The sequence below is a fragment of the Antedon bifida genome, chromosome 1 (assembly GCF_963402885.1).
Source record: "Antedon bifida chromosome 1, ecAntBifi1.1, whole genome shotgun sequence".
NCBI lineage: Eukaryota > Metazoa > Echinodermata > Crinoidea > Comatulida > Antedonidae > Antedon > Antedon bifida.
In genome coordinates, this window is record NC_136226.1 from 10767322 (window position 1) to 10785938 (window position 18617).

At 30.2% G+C, this 18617-nt stretch overlaps 2 protein-coding genes across 3 annotated transcripts in view; one reads left to right on the forward strand and one right to left on the reverse strand.

The window, feature by feature from the left end:
- LOC144842077 (sperm microtubule associated protein 1-like) overlaps nt 1-18617 on the reverse strand; it is an 86235-nt gene that overhangs the window by 44345 nt on the left and 23273 nt on the right. The window lies entirely within an intron of this gene.
- On the forward strand, nt 1285-17039 carry LOC144842122 (segmentation polarity homeobox protein engrailed-like). Of its 2 annotated transcripts, XM_078698511.1 has the most exons (3): nt 1285-1782; nt 15288-15506; nt 15730-17039. In XM_078698511.1, exons 1-3 carry the CDS (start codon nt 1494-1496, stop codon nt 15732-15734), a joined length of 513 nt encoding a protein of 170 aa, XP_078554637.1. In that variant the 5' UTR covers nt 1285-1493; the 3' UTR covers nt 15735-17039. The 2 variants fall into 2 exon arrangements, with proteins under 2 accessions (XP_078554637.1, XP_078554628.1); XM_078698502.1 differs by having other exon boundaries at nt 15288-17039.

Sequence of the window (18617 nt, forward strand, 5' to 3'; positions counted from 1 at the left end):
AACTAGACAATGATACACAAACTGATAAAAATGTATTGTCATTAACCCCAAGTACCTATTTTCTTGACTGATTTTTACATCCTACTATTAATAAAATAAACGAAATGTTTTTTTCAATCCATATAAAATTAAATGAATTATAACAAATGGCTAAATTTTTTTTAATTGAATTACCAGATATATTATTCGTTGAAGCATGGTAAACTTCATGGTTTGAAGTATAAACTATGACGTAACATTCAAAAGTTTTGGTCACTTTTATGCGAAAAATGCATGCACACTTACGACTAAATAGCGACATAATGTGTGTGCCTATTGTTAGAGAGAAATTCAGACTAAAAAATGTATATTTGTATTATTTTTATAAGCAGTTCAACTATCAATTGCCTATAAATCATATATCTAACAAAGGCCTAACTCATTACTTTATCATGGTGAATAGGAAGAAGAAATTAAAAACTGTTTTAAAAGTTATTCCTTTTAAACATACTTCAAAATCTGACATGATTCAGACTGTAATCATCTTTGGACATGCATTATCGATGAGCAAATAACATAGAAACTTACAAGGCTACTTTTCTAATGCTTTGGATTGACTAGGATTTCCTAGCGTTCGATGATAATTTAAATTCAATTGCATTCCAAGTGATTTGTTACCACGTGTGTGACTTTATTATTCATCAACATTAATCCAAAGATAACTTGCAATTTCAGCTACTAACGGATAAGGGATGATCTGTTTGTCAATATTAATTACCTTAATTACCTTTAGTCGTAAGTCAGTCTTTTTAATTATCTCATTTTGGATAGTTATTCTAAGGACAAGTTCTATACCGTCCGGCAAGTATTAGCCTAGGCCTAGGAATTGCACTGTAAGGTCAAGTAACTCACACCGGGGACCCTATTTATTTGGAAGAAACCCCCCGGAAATCCTTGCTAAATATATACCCGGATTATCTGCTGATTAGATTTAGCCTAAGTGGTTGGAGAAAACGAAATTGTCAAATTGTATCGTATTTAATGAAATTAACAAGTGTAGCAGAAGTTCATTGTGTATTCCGTGCAAAAAGTTAACGCACATGCGTAGAAAAAATAAACGTCTAAAAGTCTACGCCCCTTACTTATATCGATAACACAGTAACGTTTTTATCATAATCTGTTATTGATTTATCATAATTATACATTATGATATCGTCATTCAAAGCGACAGTTCGTGTAGTAGTCCTAATTTAATAGCTTTTCATGACATGCTCTGTGTGCGCATGCGTCAACAGTGAAACGAAGTTATCGCGGGCTCTTATCTTGGGATGTTAACTATTTTCCAGTCATAACTTACACAGACCCGTGTTCAGTGGAAACAAATTACACTTTCTTGCATTGAAAGGTTCCAACTCAATTTAGTGAAGTTAATTACGGAGAAAGAAGTTTGTAAAGGAGACATTTCGACAACAAAAAAATTGTTCTTAGGGCAAGCCTCTGATATTTTCATAAACATGGATGAGAAGAGAGCGCTACCAGCATTGAACAGTGAAGTAAATGCACCTCGTGCTTTCGATCCTAATCTAAAATACACGAACTTCTTCATTGAGAATATTTTAAGTCCTGGATTCGGACGACTTGTACATAGTCGCGAACCAAATAAGCTAAAAAACGATGATACGAACAGTTCGTTACAAAGTAAAGATTCAAAATCAAGTGATGGAGATGCAGACGCAACACTTAAGGCAAATTTATGGCCAGCCTGGGTTTATTGTACACGATATTCTGACCGACCAAGTTCAGGTAAGGTTATTTATTTACATTAGTTGTATAATCATGATTTTTAACCTGTTGTACAGTGTAGGTCTGATGGTTACTGATTTAATATCAGAACAAAATTACAATTGCAAGATTTCATTTTTACATATGTTTTTCTAATCTATTTATTATTAAAGTCGACCACTGTTATTAAATAAACTATACGATACAATACGATATTATTTATTGTCAACAACGAGGTACTAATGAAATTAGGTATATTAGGCCTAAATACCGATACTATTGTTTTATAAAAGAGTTATGTTTTACTGGACGACATACGGCACAGTATAAGCAGAGTACCCTGTTTACTATTTTAAGTTTTTCATAGTGTATACAACGTACGGTTCGTTGTTATTCTAAGCCTAACATTTTAAAACGGATCATATACGTAGGTCGCTCAGCGTGCGAAATACTCCTGACGTGCATCCATATTACCATCGTTCCTGTTTTGAAAACAGATGTTTTTACGGTTAAACAATTAATAAGAACCACAACTTAATTTACACAGATACGTCCATGTCACTTTGATTTATCGATCAAATCATTTTTTTTATATTAAATGTGTAGTTTGTTTTTATACTAGGCCTAAATTATAATAATTCAAAATTTGGCTTTTTTCAAAATACCACTTTCATAACTTAGTAATAATTTAAAATGCTTAATAATTTGATCCCGTTTTTAATTCATATATTAAACAATTACCTCATGTATATATCATATTTTTATAGTTTATTTCACCTTCATGTTAGTCATTTTCATAGATCACGAATCAAACACCTTACCTATTTTGTAGGCGTTTATTGCTAAAGTTATTCAGGTTAAATTCCTGATAATGATAATTGTATCCATCTTATGAACATAAATAGCAAATACTCATGTGGCTATTTATAAACGCGACAGGTGTATATATATAATATACAATACAATATTGGGTTTAACAATGTATTATAGTATATAAATTGAAAATGCGATTGGGGAAGGGGTGGTTATGTGGGCCTAAGTGAAGGTTAGTAAAATCTTTTTTTTGACGAAATGAAAGATACATTGTCTCTATGAAAGTATATAGTTTTTTTGTTGAATATGCCATTTTAACGTCACATATAGTATTTGTTCAATTTGACCAAAAATTCTGTTGAAAACAGATTATTCACCTAAAAAATATAATTTAAAGCAAAAAAAATATTCAAATTGGTTGGATTTAACCATTTATTTTGTCTTTTTTAAAGTGAGATAGTGTTCGTTTTTATTTATCAAAACTGCTAAATGGCCTTAATCTTCATTGTCCATGTTTTGGGGACAATACATATTTAAAGTAAATTAGTGTCAAATTTAAATAATTGATTGTTTCCTTACTGTGTTTAATATGATGTCATGTAACCTCCCATATAGATAACAAATTAATTGAGCTATTGTAGGAAATTATTAATACTGTTATTAATGAAAGTATAATAACATTAGTTGATATGCCATAAAGATGAACAGAACTTTTACCATTTAAGAGATTTTGAAGTCCAAACATTCGATGAGATATAATGTTTAATAAAATTTAGATTGCGTTTGCTTTATACTTCGATAAACCAATAACATGATACGAATAGTTCTCAACAATTAAATAATGTTGTTACTATATTAAAGTATGGCCGATTGCTTAATTCAATTTGTTTCAGTTACGCAAGGAAAGTAGATATGTAGTTGCCTTTTCTCTCCTTCCTTTTTATCCATTATTTTAAAATGCTATCTTAATGTTTTTATGCAGGTACCTTTAATACAAAATTTTAATGTTTGTTTTCAAAAATAGAGTCTGGGATTAATCTGTGTAAGAGAATGAGAATAATATGATTTGTGGTCAAATTTGGTAACGTATAGGCCTACTTCCAAGTACATATGGCACTAGGTTTCAATGATATTTAACCATTTATACGCAAAAGTGGCATATCGGTAAAACAATAACTGTTGTATATATATAATTTGGAATTCGGTGTAATAACTTAACAAATAGGATAAGTGAAATGGAGACCCTCGCAGCGGTTATTGATAGTAAGGTATTTTTGTCATTGAAAACTTGTTTTATGTAAACAACATTTGAGACTATAGAATCGGGACAAAGATCTTGTAGAAAACGACAAGATAGAATTACGTTGAATGATTTTAGCATTTGAAATTCAAACTTTATTTATTGACAATATAAAACCAATTACTGTACTTGACAAAGAATGACAATCACATGACCAATATTGACGTCAAATTACCAACAACACCCTTTAAAATGCTTTCCTCTTCTTGTACATATAGTTTATTCATTCAGTTATGTGAGATACGAATTATATAAATGTAAATTTATATAATTTAATATAATATTTTTTTTAAATTGTAATTACGGTACTATATTTGTATTACTTTTAAATCACGTAGCTCATATATTTAGATTATTATACAGTCAATACAATCCTAATATTGTCATCATTCTCTGCATGTCACTAATTGAACGAAGCTACTTTCATGAATTAACCAAACCGGCCGATATCATCAACAACAATCAAACAAATAATAAACAATTATTACAACATCTATTATAGGCCTTCCTAATACCCAAGGTCTGTGGTTTCTGAGACATACTGTACATTATTTCAGACTATAATAACCGTTGTTATGTGTACGGTTTTTTTCTTGATGGTCGTAAGCGCGTGAATGCCGTCTGCCTAGGATAATCGCACCACTTAACAGACAATCAACTACAAATTAAACTACTATTTGAAAGTGATTCGTTCATGTGGAGAGTCGGCCCTAATTAACAACTACTTTGAAAATTTTAAATGATACATGATAGCTGTTCATTGTATACTAAAATGGAGAAATATCAACATTTTGAACAGACTTAAACAATTAGGATTTTTTAAGTAACCTCAAATAGAAAATGACAATCATTATGTATTCTCTGATTTAAATTAATAGGTTATATTATACTGTCTAACTAACCAAGTTACTACAGTGCTATCGGTTGACTGAAGTTCCTGTCTTTTTTATTCAATAACATAAATCTGAAAGAAGCGAGAACACTAAAATGAGAATGCATTACATTTCGCCGGTTTATTAATTTTTTTGTTTAAAAAAAAAATAAAGCGCATATTGTGCATTAATCATTTTGTCTCTTTATTTGTTTAATTATTATTTATTATTTTATTGAAAAACATATCTATACAGGATAAAAACATATCAGGTATCAGATTAAAAAAACATTAAAACTTATTAATAAAACTGTTAAAATACTTTCATAATAAAAATATTATTATTACTGTAATGAATTATTTTAAAAACATCAATTTGTGTGTAATAATCACAATTAAAATTTACTAATATTTTCAAATACAATTCCTATTATTTTTAGTAAATCAAAATGTTCAAAATAACATCGCGTTGTGGGAAACAATATTCCATAAACAATAACGACATTTAGACTACGGTATCAACCAGAAATAAAATGTTGCTAATTTTTGACAAGTCAAATTGTTCAAATAGTGTGATGATGTTACTATCTATAACCATATATCATAATCATAACAAGTTTATCAAAACAAGATATTGCGATATTAGCTAAATAAAGACTTGTTATTAAAAAAAAGCAGCATGAATAATAAGCTAAATATAATAAACTGCTGTTAATATTATTCAAAGGCATGTATTTCGTATCCCCCATCAGAATAATAAATTGTATGTTGATTTATGAGTTATCTTCAGCACGAACATTTTTATAGCCGTATGGTTATGCAGATCTCTCCATTTTGCTGGCGATGATAAGTAAGCTCATTCCAATTGATAATTCGAATATCATAATATTCCCCCGAGAAATATATAATAAGTTTCTATTGATTGAAAATATAATTATCGAAAATGAACATATCTTATTGGCTACTATTTGATCAGATGAGTCTTTGGACGAATAGGTTAGTTTGCGCTGCTGGCGAATCTTACGGCGGAGGAGAAAACTTTCAAACGGAGTGATAAGCAACTATTGACATTATTATCTTATCTTCATTATTTGACATTATTCGTAATTAATGATTGTTGTAGGCCTAATGATTAACTCATAATTATCATTTTTTTGGAGAGAGAGATTATTAACTGTTTTTCATAACTTTGCTTCATTATTTGACATTATTCGTAATTAATTATTTTTGTAGGCCTATATGATTAACTCATAGTTATAATTTTTTTAGGAAGAGAGAGAGAGAGATTATTAACTTTTTTTTATAACCTTTTAATGTTTAATAAAATACCGATGAGTAATGATAATCACCTGGTTATAATAGTAGTACGCCCGATTCGTACCTGGTTGTTTTAACCATTACAAACAAAATCGGTCGTCTTTTTCTCTTCCTTGTCTGGCTGACGGTAACGTTGAGTTAGTTCATTTTCTTGAACTCACATACAAGTGATATTATTATTATAATATTGATAATAATATTATTTGATTACCAATTACTTGATACTATAGTTCTTATGTGAACTTTAAGAAATTTTTCTAATAAAATGGTATCCTATCCAATTTACCAAGCAAACGGCAGCACACCGACCACGTTGATGACATCATCATTACTTAACTAAATTACTTATTAATGTCTCTTTTAGATTTTCAAAAATATATATAATTTTGTTTGCTTTATTATTTTTATTCGTTTAACACCTCTTTCTTTATATTATTTAGGCTAATGTTAAAGTAATCCGTGATGTATCATTTTTTTAAAGATGATTTCATTTCAATTTATTCAAAGATCATTTCATAAATGGAGACTGAAGAAACACACATTTAAAATAACAATAAAAAGATACACGATATTGTACATAACGATGTTTAAAGTGTGGGGTTTAAAAAAAATCTAACGTCCATGTTTAAGCTGACACAATGTAGGTCAAAATAATGATCTGATATTACTTGTTTTACTATCATAAACTATACGTCATCGATTATATTTACATACTTCAAACTTTCAACATTGAGAAGTTTTAGGATATCCTTATTGGTATGGGGCCTGGCGATAGGAAATGAAATATTCACTCCCATCATTAAAATGCGTTAATATATATCATCAAAGAATTATGAGTTTGGATTTTTTAAAAAGGGTATCTGTATATCATAAAATATTCAGCGTGAGAAAATAAAAACACTGCCGTTGTGAAGAGACTTGATAGTGAATAGAATATTAGAATAAATTCTGTGTTGTTTAACGATAAGGAATATCCACATTATCAATTAATTTCATGAATGATTTTGTTATGTATTAAAATAGATATCATATTGTTAATCATTATAACCGTATTTAATTTATTACTGCATCTTGGGAACTTTTTATTTAATTAATAATTCTAATAATGTACCGGTAACATGAAATGAGTAGGCAGTGGTGCCTATAAATAAGGAACAAGTCCTTAAACACTGTATTATATGTATCATTGCCTTATTTACAGTTAAAATGTAACTGAGGAATAAAATATAAAATGACGAGAACTAAAAATCGGTTGAAAAAAGTTACAGTAGGACTCTTAAACTGTCCGTTGTATCAGTCACTTGAAAATAATAAAAACTATAGTAAAACTTATAAGGCCATAAATATTTGAAGAAGTATGTGTCATCGATTGTACTCTGATATTGCTGAATGACAATTAATGTTATCACATACATTAGCAAATCTTCTATCTGTAACAAATTTAATTGATAATAACTAATAAAGAAACAAACATCCCTTATTAAGAAAAGTTTAAAACTACTCGTTATTATGCCACACGAATGATACGTCTTCAATGTTGGTAAACAAACAAAAGTAATTTATATAAGAAACTAAACATCAACACACATTAGTAAAAGTCAATTGTTTGTTTGATCGTTGTTTCAACAAGGCCTATTTCGTTGCAATCGGCATGTAAGCCAATAATTGAATTTGCATTTGGACACAATATCCCTGCGGGATAGACACACTAACAATTATGATTCATACAATTTTACAAATACTCTTATTTTGAAGGATTATGATTGTAATGCTAGGCCTGGATATTGGCTGGTTATTAAATTGGTCCTAACGCCCCGTAGTTCACATCGCCCTAAGCGATAAATCCAAGACAGCTCTTAAGCCATATGATTGACATAATTGTAGGCTTTTTATTTTGGTTTCGGAATTACATTTTCCTGCACGTCTTATCAGCACCAAAAAACAAACTAGATTTATTCAGATGTTATAGTGTCCCGAGTTATACATTATATATTATTACGCATGCCATGTGAATTCCTAAATATTTTATACTACTGGACATTTCTATAATAATTACAGGAAGGAAAAGTGCCTTTAATCACGATGGTATACCTTAAGTATAATTTTATCTTAAATTTAATGATGTTATAGTTCAACTATATCATAAGTTAGTTAAATTAACGTTGTGTCTTATAGGCATTAAGTGGGTGTGCCTTAAAACTAAGTATCATGAACTTTGAACTTTACGAGCTTTACAATGATTAATATCAAAGAGTAATAACACCACTGGTCACTCACTCAATTCTGAAGGTAAAAATAAACGGAGAGCTTGAAAATAGCTGTAAATTACGTATCTTACAGCATCACAGTCTAATTTCTACAACCTTCTTTCCTGAATCTTACAATAATCTTAACGTATGCTGAATTAAGTATGTCACTTGTCTATACAAAGCTTAGCTTTTCTATCAACGCCTTGCTCAGTAAGTGAACAAACCACTGATGTATGCTTACTATAATCACTTTAAAAAATGTCTCACTAATTTTTATATAGCCAAGCCTATTATTACTAATACGTTTATTATTTTTTCTCAAATACTAAGAAGATGTATCCCTTTGGGTAACGATATAAGATAAGGTGTCATTAAACTCAAAGTTGTTTAATTCTTTCTAATACTTGAGAAAAATTAAAATATCAACATGTTAAGCCAATACTGTACTATAAATAAGTTGCGTTGTTATTATGAAATAGGAACTGTTAACAAGAAATAAATAGATGGCATACGTATGTGTTCTATAAAAAAAATGATTATGACTTTTATTTAAGGCGTTACGGTAAGTTTTATTTAACAATCAATATACTGAATGATGAAATGTTTTCTCATAATTAAGGAACACTTTCCCGTGAAACGAATTAGAGGCAATTCCTGTTCAAGAGACACCTCTATTATTGAAACACATTGTTTGGTCGCGTGGTTATCACTTAATAGAAGTTATCATGTAATATAATAATTAGGAAATAAATCTAAAAGAGATGAACGAGATACAACGACAGCAAAATGCCTAACAACATGTTGCACCTTCTCATTAGGCCTATATTACTTATTTGATAAAATACAGCTTGTATTAAGTTTATTATAACTGTTTAATATCAATGCAGCAAGCAATAATGTTTGGGTTCTTCGTTGATAAATTATCTAGACCTATATATATATATTTAAATGTTTAAACTTTTAATTTTTTTTTCATTTAATGGTTTTTTTTATATTTTACTATGCTTAGATTAATACTCTTTAGTCTGTCTTGGTACGGCACTGAGTAGGCAATTACTTGGGACAAAGCGAGACAGCTGTCGGCCTAAATAGTTATTCAATAAAACCACTTTGTTAAATTTAACCTGGTCAAATATCATTCATAATTTGATCAATATTAAATGACTTAGTATCCGGTAATTCCAGCTTGTCAAGTCAACAGGTAACTTAAGGTTGAGACTCTTTAAACAAGGGGAACTGTTTTAGTTTGTAGGATTAGTATCTTGCATTGTTCAGATAGGCTGGTGTTAACTAAATAGCGATTATTTTATTGCAATATAAATAATTAATATCACCGATCTCACATCAGCAATTTTTATAAATCTACAAACATTTTTAACTAAAGCTCTGTCTACACTATAAAACTAGTTTGACAAAAAAAGTGTGATTTGCCCAAATATGGTAGTGATATGCCCAAACATGGTAGTGATATGACATCCTCATGTTCATATGGGCACATCACATTTGTCACATAAAGTTTGATGTGTAGACAGAGCTTTATATATTAGATCGAACATAAATGTACCGGTAACTATCAATTCAAATTCGTTGGTATAAGATTATAGGCGCAATACTAATGGTATAAGCTTTTGCCTTATAATGTTTAATACTTTTATAATGAGATTAGAAAGTACGACAATACCATTTATACACATTAAAGTATGATTTTGCGGTACACCGCGTACAGTACAGCTTTTAACCTCAACCATTAAAAATATCTAACAATTTGATAGATTAGATTATCTGTCATTCAGAGAGAATAAATGGCAATTTTATAAACGAAAATATAAACATAAAATACAATAACTTAGGTGACAATTGAAGTTGACTCTCATTCTCTGACCTTTATAAAGAAATGTAACATCGTTATTTATTTTTGATACATGTTTTAACCACGGTATTATAGCTGTACAGCTAAGCCACAATTCAATTCAAAACAATCGACAAAATAGCTAGAAATATACATTTAAAGTTCTAAATTTATTTTAGAAAATAACTACTTAAAATAATATTATATATCCTGCGTATACACATTATTATTTAGGATTTCAATCGATACGATATTGTTATCGATTTTGTATTTTTTTACGCGTATGCTAGTTAATAATCTGTCTACATTTTGAACAAACCTTATCCAATACAATATAAATTTCTCAACAAGAGAATGGTGAAAGTTAACTGTTGAATGCCGGGTATAGATGTGATTATTATTACTATGTCAAAGACTTGCAATACATTGTTCCCAAGACGAGTTACTCTCTAATTCCTATATTTCCCATGACTTTTAGATTTGTTAATATCTTTTACATTTACATTTCTCCATTCGTTGAATCCAGAATATACATTATAAAGTATTATAGTTTATATTTAATCTAGGATTTGAATTATTATTCAAAATATTTAAATTATTGAAATAACATAAATTAGGTTGTATCTAGGATATTCAAATACCATTCAAATTAGGTTGAATCTAGAATAAATATTCGAATATTCAAATTTAGTTGAGAATACTTTATTCAAATAACATTAAAATTAGGTTGAATCTAGAATAAATAATCGAATAATATTCAAATTAGGTTGAGGATACATTATTCAAATAATATTGAAATTAGGTTGAATCAAGAATACATTATTCAAATAATATACAAATTAGGTTGTATCTAGGATATTCAAATACCATTCAAATTAGGTTGAATCTAGAATAAATATTCGAATATTCAAATTTAGTTGAGAATACTTTATTCAAATAACATTAAAATTAGGTTGAATCTAGAATAAGTATTCGAATAATATTCAAATTTGGTTGAGAATACTTTATTCAAATTAGGTTCAATCGAGAATAAATTATTCAAATAATATTCAAATTAGGTTGTATCTAGGATACATTATTCAAATAATATTCAAATTTGATTGAATCTAGAATAAATTATTCAAATAACATTCAAATTAGGTTGAATCTGGGAAAAATTATTCAAATAATATACAAATTAGGTTGAATCTTTCAGATAATATTCAAATAAAGACTAAACATGTATTCGTAATTTAGCTGTATCATTACATTCATACCTGATCAATACAAGAGTCACAGTATCACGGAGAAATAATATATGTATGATTATATAATAATTCTGTATGAAAACCTTTTAATTAGCTCATGATACGAAATTAGATCTTTTTCTCTAAGGCAATATTGACTCCTCACTACACACTCGATAAACCAGCAAACGATCATTGCAATGAATTAATCATAAGATGGATACATTATTAATTAACACTTACAGTATGACGAATAGACTCGATTACAATAATCATGTCATTCCTATGTAATTTTGTTCGTATCAATACTATATACACGGCAGGTATGGGAAAATTGGCACCACAACGTCAAATGATGTATAATTGCAGATAGATTAGATTTCCATGCTCGCGGCAACATTATCATTGATAATACGCGAAACTAGCAACATAGTTTGGGGGGTTAATACGTTTTCTAAAGGTAGGTTCAATTATCATTACTGTCAAGGGAAATTCCTCATGATTAAGTAGTTGCCACAACTAACCTACAGTTTATTCGATTGTTCGTTTCATTTATGTAGTGATTTTAAAATAAAATTAAAGTCAATAACAAGGTACGATACATTTTTAAACTGTCCGGTAAACAAAAAGAGAAAAGGGAAATTATTTGTCGACAGCCATAGACAATTTAGACTTAAGTCTATAGTAGATGCATCACATAGCTGTAAATCATTGGTACTTATATACATTTATTATAATACAACATCTTTGTTTATAAATTCAGTATGGTAAAATAATTGAAGCCAATCAACTTAATACTAATAACGTGTCAACAGAGAGCGCGTTAGCTTGTCAGTTTCAACGCTAACGACTTCAAAATATTTGTTTTTTGTTGTAATCATACCTTGTATAGATAATTCAAATAGCCTATTAGCAACACTTCGGTTCATTCGAGTGCCTCTTTATAACAAAGTGCTTGTTAAAATAGCACTGTGTTGCGGCCAATGTTAGTTAAAGTGGTATTAACCTTATTATTAGTTTGTCGCAGTTACAATAATGCACGTGTGTATTGCGAGTGAAATTCGTGGGGTTACATTCTCGAGTAACTAAATGTCTTATATATATCATACATAAAAGAAATATCAAGGGCTCGCGTTGCGCACGCATGACGCACGCGTGCCAGACGCATCAATGGTAGATGACTTGTTTACTATAATGTACATTGCGAGTTAAGTTGCTATGTTGGTCAATCAATATTATTTAATTGTTGAATGAGACTGTCGGTCTGTCTGTTGAGATAGTTTGGTCAGTCTGTAAATTGAAAATTTAGGCCTAATTATCGGTTTAAAATCAACTGATCTATATTACGGTACATGGTATGACTTATTGATATTATGATTTTTATTTTCAGTCCAATACGAAAATAAATACAATAGCCTAAGCCCCTCTTTTGGAACACTCGTATTCAGGGAACACTTAATATGTTAAGTTGAAATATTTCCGTGAAACAAACGAGAGGAAATATGTATTAACACCTAATTTCACTTTTCCCTGCTATAACCAACTTCTGTTCAGATGAAACCCTGATAAGAGGACACTATTTAGTCCAGTTGTGTCCCCTTAACAGGAGCTCTTATACTTTATACAACAATTTTGTAGGCTATTTCTATAGGCCTAATCGTTCCGAATGTAATTCACATTACGGTGATGAACTCATTCTAACCGAATAAACCACATGAAGCGCAATAATACAAAGCTCCATGATCCAGAGGACTGCTTGCTAAATTACCTATATCTATTCATATACATGATGATTGACATGTAGTCTACTCAAACTCATCCTTTCATGTATCTCTTCTTGTGTCAGCTTTTTAACAAGCCATCCGTTACCAATTACTTTTGCGATACATTACTGCAGGGACAACCCGTTCGCGCCCCAGGGACACTTAACATAATCCGTAGGCATGAACAACAACCCTCATCCCGGCCCTCCCTTGCAATATTGCAGTTTGGTTAATGTATTGAAACTCTGTTTCTAGTTATAGAATTTTAAAATAATACGTAATAAGTTCAATTTTTGTATGGAGATATACAATTATGTTTGAGCCGGTTACGTTGTTGTAAGATTAGTAGAAATACAAAACAAACATATAGGCTGGCGGTCATTATTGTGAATTAAAGTAATAAAAACTTTGCTAATGACACGATAAAACTTTGAAATAATACAATTAATTAATTAGTTTAGTACTGTATAAACAAAATTAGTAGAACCCTTCCCTTATGGCACCTACATTAAGGGACCTATAAATAGTATAGGCCCATGTTTAGCTCTACGACCGACCTCTATTTATGGGACACCCATATAAAGAAAATACTTTGTTTGGTCCCGAATATCATCATCAATATTAAATAAGACTTGTATCAAACCATTTTAATGAGTAAATAACTTAAATGTTAAGCCGTTACAATATAATATTTATCAAATTAAAATGGTTCATAAAGCTCTGTCTACACTATCAAATTTAATATGACAAAAAATTATATGTGCCCATATATGGACATGATGATGTCATATTACTACCATTGGTGCACATCACACTTTTTTGTCAAACTAGTTTGATAGTGTATACAGAGACAGAGCTTAAGACTGATTCAACACATGTTCATCAATTTCAGAAAGCTTCAAGCAAGGTGATAATTAAAATTAATAATTAACGTCTTTATACTTTTGACAAATTCATCATACATTTTATAATCTACTCAAGGTCGTTATTAAAACTATATATATATTTTACTGATAAAAATAATATTGCTTCATTGAATATCAGTTATTATAATTAGGCTTTTTAATTTGGATTATGAGAATAATAAGATATTATGAGGAGATGTGATGTGCTTGAGATGATAAGGATGAGTAAAGAAAAAGTAAAAATGTTTTTTAAATGTTTTGATGCTTCTAGTGTGATGTTTATTTTATTAATATCTGACGGTTATTGATGTGATGCTCCGTATGCTATTACCGTTACCGGTTTCACCAACACATAAACAAACGTATTCCAATTTTCGGCGCCACTGATTTTCCGAACATTTTCAATTAATGCATTTAATTAACAACATGCATTAAGTTAAACAATAGATGATCTCTGAAAGTATCTTCATACTTTTGGCGCAATGTTAGATGGACTGGAAATTAAAGCAATTAACAATCACACTAAAACCTCGTTTTGGTTTTAGTTGAGTCTCACGCTTCGTCCCGATTCAACGCCTTTGCTAGATAAATTAACGCTTACAGTTCTTAGCAATAATGTGGGCACAGAACCGTGTCCGTAAGCACTGCAGCCATGGCAAGAGAGAACGAGGGGGCTTAGAATATTTGATTAATAAAAGATAAGACCGTTTTCCTTTGTTCTATTTCCGATAAAATTTATAAACGTCTCTCCTATTTTTTCATATACAATATTTAATGACATGTGTGATCAGTGACTTGATAATAGTGATCGTAATGAAGTTTTCAACATTCTTTAACTACTCATTTAAGAAAAAAAATTATAAATGAATTAATATTTCTCTCTTTCATAATATTCTCAACAGAGCTCCATCTTTACCAATACTATTATTGGGGTTTTCAGTCTTGTATTATACATTGTTGTTTTTTTACTTAATAAGATATATCTATATCAAAATAATGTGTTTACTAATTATATACATTCAGATACGGTACTTACCACGATATGTATATACTAGCCATAACCTTTTGCAACAGTTTCATTAAAAAAACACATTAGAGTACCTGGGGCACCGGTCGGTATTATTGAAAATAACTTAACATCATTGTTTTCTCATGTTATAATTTATTAAATATTGCCAAATAAAAAGGCCTCTATTATGCCTATGTTAATAGTTTTATTTTCATTCTTATCAGGTCCAAGAACAAGACGTTTGACACGAGACAAGCGAGAAGAAAAGAGGCCTAGAACAGCATTTACTGCAGAACAATTACAGCGACTGAAAGAGGAATTTCGCGTTAACCACTATCTAACGGAACAGCGCCGCCGTAGTTTAGCAGACGATCTAAATTTAAACGAGTCTCAAATCAAGATTTGGTTCCAAAACAAGCGAGCAAAAATCAAGAAATCAAATGGTATTAGAAATGATTTAGCATCAGAACTTATGGCCCAAGGACTGTATAATCATTCGACAGTACCTATAAAAGATGACTCCAGCTAAAGACATTGTAATAATATAATTTTGTACAAGGATAGTTGCATTATATCTTTGTGTGTATGTATGTATATATAAAAGTAAGATAAATATATATATATAATATATGCAATTATAGTTCATAAATCGTTTATGTTTTACAGTGTGAATACCGGTAATGTACCACCAGCACACATCTATTCAAAGAAATTCCCGTCCCTTGTTCCACTATCAGATGGAAATATGCCCAACAAGTTAACAGCATTGCTGGTTTAAGAGGCCCAACAGATACCGTACTAACTCGTGTTCTTACGTTAAGATCATAATTTGGTGGTATCATGTTAAACGCTTCTATAATAATCCATATTATTAATGCATAATTATTCTAAAGTGTTAATCACATTATAGGCTTGTTCATGCTTAGTTATACTCACCTAAGTGTGTGATTATTGTGTCCATGAAACTAACTTTCTCTGGTAACTATAACTAAGTCTGAACGGGTCCTAAGCTCATAAATTTGTATAAGTACCAATATTTAAAATAAGACAGCACCGTATTGCATTACCTATACATTTTTAATATAGGGCTAATAAGAATTGTTTACTGTTAGAAGGCATTGTTTAAATGATACATTCGTGTTACATTTTCCAGTATTGATTAGTATCAAGTTAGCTGCTTGATATCCTTCTTTCTGGCAATATTAATGTTTATATCATAACTTGTCGTCACATTTCGATTTTTGTCCTCAAACATATCAATTCATCTTTTACTCCTGCATATTATTGACTTATGTAATTTTAAAAACATAGTTTGGACATTTCGTTAGAGTAAAATAAATCTTATGAGAACTTTGTAAAAACTACACTTTTTGTGGTTTGTGGATCATTCTGAAGTCAAAGGTAAAAGAGGATCATATAAAAACTGCGTTGTTTGAATGCACAACTATGAATTGAAAGTATGCAATGTTTAAACAAAAATCATAGTAACTGTATATGAATGGCGTGTGCATTTTATGCAACAGGGTCATGTGTTAATATGTAGCGCCGATCATCGACGAGTGGCGTTAAATCCATTTTCTCATTCTATAGGCATTTGTCTTCTTTGATAATGATGCATTTCATAATTGAAACTGCACTAGCGCTAAATGAATAATTCAACATTTTGATAGACACTTATTTCATTAAAATGTAAATAATCCGTGTTCCGGGACACAGGCGACTTAGTTGCAAAGTGACACGTGAGTCACACGTATATCTGATTTTTTAAATAATATGAGGCCATGTGTTGGTAATAATGATAATATGTATATATTCTGATATTGTAAATAACTGTATTCTAGTTCCACATATGCCTGTACAAGCGTACAGTACATTTAAAACTTCAGGGGTGATTTTAAAAATATAAAGTACAGATACTCATGTTTAACATAACACATTTTTTGAAAACAGTAAATAATTGCTACTGATTTAAGCTATCCTCAAATAAAGTATGTAAATATATCAAATTTATATCGTATTGTGTTTTATTCGGACACCTTCTCTTCTCTCACAGAGGCTTCATGGCGTCATTGATGACGTCACGAATTTAGCGCCACCAGGAGGTATTTGCGATAATAAACTTTTCAATTGGAACACATACTCATTACATGGTCCATCGTCCTAATTCAGCACCCTTTATTTCCCCGGTTGCATACACCTAATTGATGCAATTATATATTGTGTGTTGATGACACCTAAACCCTTAGTAGTGGATTTTAGCTATAGGAAATACTTAAAGATACTAAATTGATTTAAGAAAGCAGTACTCGTTTACAGATAACGCGATTACGGACAGCTGTAGGCTATTGTGAATCACTTGGGACTGGACTAGGCCTCTGTGATGTGACCCAGAAAGCCACGTCCTTGGCCGACACTTAGCTCACCTGTGTACGGTATAAGATAGGCTTAAATTGCCACGAGCCTTGTGGTGATTCACCTGAATAAACTCATATTGTAACTTGTTTCCTCTGCCTGCAGTTCTGTAATCCAGTCTAGATTATATTCAACCCTTTATCTACTTGTTTCATCTCGATCCAAGCGAATACAAGGGATTTCGATACAATATGGGGGGTGTGGTTTACAACTTATAGATATAGATAATTTCCAATACATTACTCAAGGTGAAATCAAACTGACATAACTAGGATTTTTTTATCCATAATAGAACAGGAACCAGTGTATTAAAAATACTGATTGAATAAACGTTTAATTTACAATAGGCTTGGCAACCCGTCACCTTGGGATTTCTACCCTGATGTGTAGCGGGATTGACAAGTCTTAGAAATAATATAATTATTATACAAATAATTATAAACTAATTCTACGTACCTTGATTTGATCTATCTGCCTGTCAATTATTGTCAAATCATTTTTTTGGCAATAAAATCCAATTTGTATATCCTTTCATTCTTGCCTTTGTATAAGTCCAGACAATGATAATAATATACTTTCCAATTAGGCTTATGAATCATCATTTACTTCACTGTAGCTTGGTTACCTTGATTACATTGTGTAGGGTTCAAATCCTATCTTTCTCTTTTTTTTAAAGACAAACATTCCCCAAATGTATTCAAGTTTTTGGTGTGAGTTTTTCTTTTTTGCTGGCTGCAAGGAAGAAAGATTGTTTTTCAAAATTATAGTTTACAATACACACACATAAATAATAATGATAATAATAACTAGATTTTAATTCGTCATTTTGACGCTAAAAATTGTCTGCTTATTAGATCAACATCAAAAGCCATAACAAATTATATGCCTTATCACAGTGAACTTAAACTTAATATATTTTGACGTATGAAATCAATATATAACCGATGGTTAAAATCTATTAATATTTTCCTACCCGAATGAATATAAAGGCATACACTACATAATATCAGATATAATATGTATGTCAAGGTTAATATTGAAATTGAAATTAATTTAGTTATAACATGAAGTAATAATCGAAGAGGCTGTTCGTGTCGAGACACAAAATTCGGCACATCTCAATTAAGAGTGTATCTATGTTG